Source organism: Nicotiana tabacum, chromosome 16, assembly GCF_000715075.1.
Source record: "Nicotiana tabacum cultivar K326 chromosome 16, ASM71507v2, whole genome shotgun sequence".
In the NCBI taxonomy this organism is placed as follows: domain Eukaryota; kingdom Viridiplantae; phylum Streptophyta; class Magnoliopsida; order Solanales; family Solanaceae; genus Nicotiana; species Nicotiana tabacum.
Window position 1 is genome coordinate 86,758,186 of NC_134095.1, and position 2,591 is coordinate 86,760,776.

The 2,591-nt window shown below is 39.1% G+C and overlaps 1 protein-coding gene across 1 annotated transcript; it reads right to left on the reverse strand.

Moving 5' to 3' along the window:
- Positions 1-1,339: 1,339 nt before the first annotated feature.
- LOC107780794 (UPF0496 protein At1g20180-like) lies at positions 1,340-2,293 on the reverse strand. Its single transcript, XM_016601371.2, has one exon. The coding sequence runs from the start codon at positions 2,291-2,293 to the stop codon at positions 1,340-1,342; it is 954 nt and encodes a 317-aa protein (XP_016456857.2).
- Positions 2,294-2,591: the final 298 nt, after the last annotated feature.

Here is a 2,591-nt window from a genome sequence, read left to right on the forward strand (position 1 = left end):
TGATGATTTTGGTCTTAGCATCATATCCGGACGTTGATTTGGAGGTCCGTAGGTCGTTTCGACGTAAATTGGCGAAAGTTGGAAGGTTTTTGAAAAGTTTGACCGGGAGTGGACTTCTTGGGGGGGGGGGGGGGGTCGGATTTTGATTCCGGAAGTTGAAATAGTCCCGTAATATTATTTAGGACTTGTGTGAAAAATTTGAGATCAATTGGACCTGATTTGATTGATTTTGGCATCGGATGTGGAAGTTAAAAGTCTATAAGTTTATTAGACTTGAATTGGGGTGCGATTCGTACTTTTAATGTTGTTTGATGTGATTTGAAGCTTCGAGCGTGTTTGTATGATATTTTTAGGACTTGTTGGTATAATTGGTTGAGGTCCCGGGGGCCTCGGGGTGATTCGGACCATGTTCGACGCATTTTGGAACTTGAATGACTGCTGATTTTTGCTGGTGCTGGTTTCCTTATATGCGATCGCAAGAGGAGGATCGCGATCGCAAATGATCGTTGTGGCAGTTGGGGAAATTGCTCTTCGCGTTTGCATAGAGATAGTCGCGATCGCGGCAGTGATGAAGCTTGCATTTCGCGAACGCATAGATAAGATTGTGTTCGCGTACAAGGAGATGAGGCAGCAGGGTTCCGCATAGTTGTGCTTCGTGATCGCTGGCGTGTTCGCAATCGCGTAGGCCTAGGTATTTGTTTATCCGCGTTCGCGTGATGCCAACCGCTTTCGCGATGGTCATTTCGTGGGGGCAGCTTATTTTCTTCTACGCGATCGCATGTGAATTTCCGCGATCACGTAGTGTAAACACCTGGGCAACATAACTTAAATTTTAAAATTAAGAGTTTATGTCATTTTTCACCAGTTGGACTTGAGAGCTCGGATTGAGGCGAGATTTTGAGGAATTTTCAGAGGTCGGTTTTTTGACCGGTCGAAGTTGGTCGGTTGGCCGCAGTCGATTTGGCCGAATTTCTAGTAGTGTAATGAGAGCTTGATCCCTTCTTTTGAAGCGCTCATGCATGAGGCTCATCTGCTCATACTATCATGGAATATGGTGATATGGACAAAATCTCTCTACCATTAATTGGATATATCGTATTCGAGCTTTAGGAATAAAAAAATTCCCGATAGGGAGCGTCTCCTCCTTAGTATCGGATACCGGATGATTAATTAAATATATATAATTAATAAAAGGGCCATCAGGCTTAGAACTTAGAAACAAATAGAAAGGTCTCAATTTTTCATTCAAGAAGTTATTTACATGAATAAATCATACTAGCTAGTATTTACAAATTAAATCAAAGAATAGATGATCATCCTATATAGCAGAAGCCTTTCCTTAGCAACTACCTTCATTTTTGTTCTCATATGATTTTGCAATTTCCTTAATGACCAGAGCTCTAGCACGATTAATCGTTAAAAGACACAAGTAAACATGTTCTTCAAGCTCCTCCACTGGTTTCTTGAACCCAATATTACTCTTCTTCAACTCTTTCAACACTTCCAATGAAAACCTATCTTCCCTTCTATCCAAACACAATTGAATCATTGCCTTATTATGATCAATCTCATTATGAAGTCGAGCCACGAGCCTACTCATTGTGTCAAAATCCATGTTCAAAATATAAGTACCTTTGGCTGCTACATCAAGTTGTTCTCCAGCTTTCCTTAGAAATCCACATTTCAAGAATCGAATATTCATAATTTTCTTCTTTAATGGCTTTAAGGTCCTACTTAAAATTGCTGGCCCCATCACACTTGCAGCAAGAGCATGTGTTGCTAGTACCAAAGCTGCCACAACAACTAGTCCACAAGCTGCCGTCACACATACCCCAGAAGTCTTATTGACACATTTGATCAATTTAATTTTCCTAGCAACTCTTTTCTTCTTGGATTTCAAACGTTGTAACACCGATGAATATTCATCATTAATTCGCGTAAAATCTTGTTTTTTGAGGTCGGAAAAAGGGTTGTTGTGGATGATAAAAGATCGAAGCTCGAGTAATAGGTAACCAAATTGGTCACCATTGGAACAATTATCAATCGAGTCAAGGACTTGTTCGACGAAACCATAGTCGGATTGGACTTGGTTAATGCTTTTAAGGATGTGGCTGCAGAATTTTGATGCTTCGGCACTTATATTGAAGTAATTGGAAAGAAGAGATTTGAGATCATATTTTTTGGATGGAAAATTAGTTGATTCAAGAATGGATATTATTGTCTCTTGACTTGGCTCAAGGAGGATTTCTGAGAATGTATTGTGGCATAACTTGAGAAGGAGATGTTGGTTCATTTACTAGAAACTGAGCTTTCGTGAAGAAATCACCATAAGATTTTGTTTTTAATGCCCCAAGATACTCTTCATTTACATTTAGGCTTCTTTGTGCGTCGTCTCTCGTCATTTACCTGAAACATAAAATAACTTTTTTTTATTGACGATCAAGATTTAACAAGAGAAGTGCATGAAGCGAATATAAACATGTACGATTTGTAGTTTTTCACATATATGCACATCCTATCTTGATTATAGCTAGTAATAAGAAAATTCTAAAAGGAAAAAAGAAGAAATATAAGCTAGGGTATAGTTAGCT

Bases quoted from the DNA above. Each gene is read 5' to 3' on its own strand.
- LOC107780794 (XM_016601371.2), bottom strand. From the start codon at position 2,293: ATGAACCAACATCTCCTTCTCAAGTTATGCCACAATACATTCTCAGAA.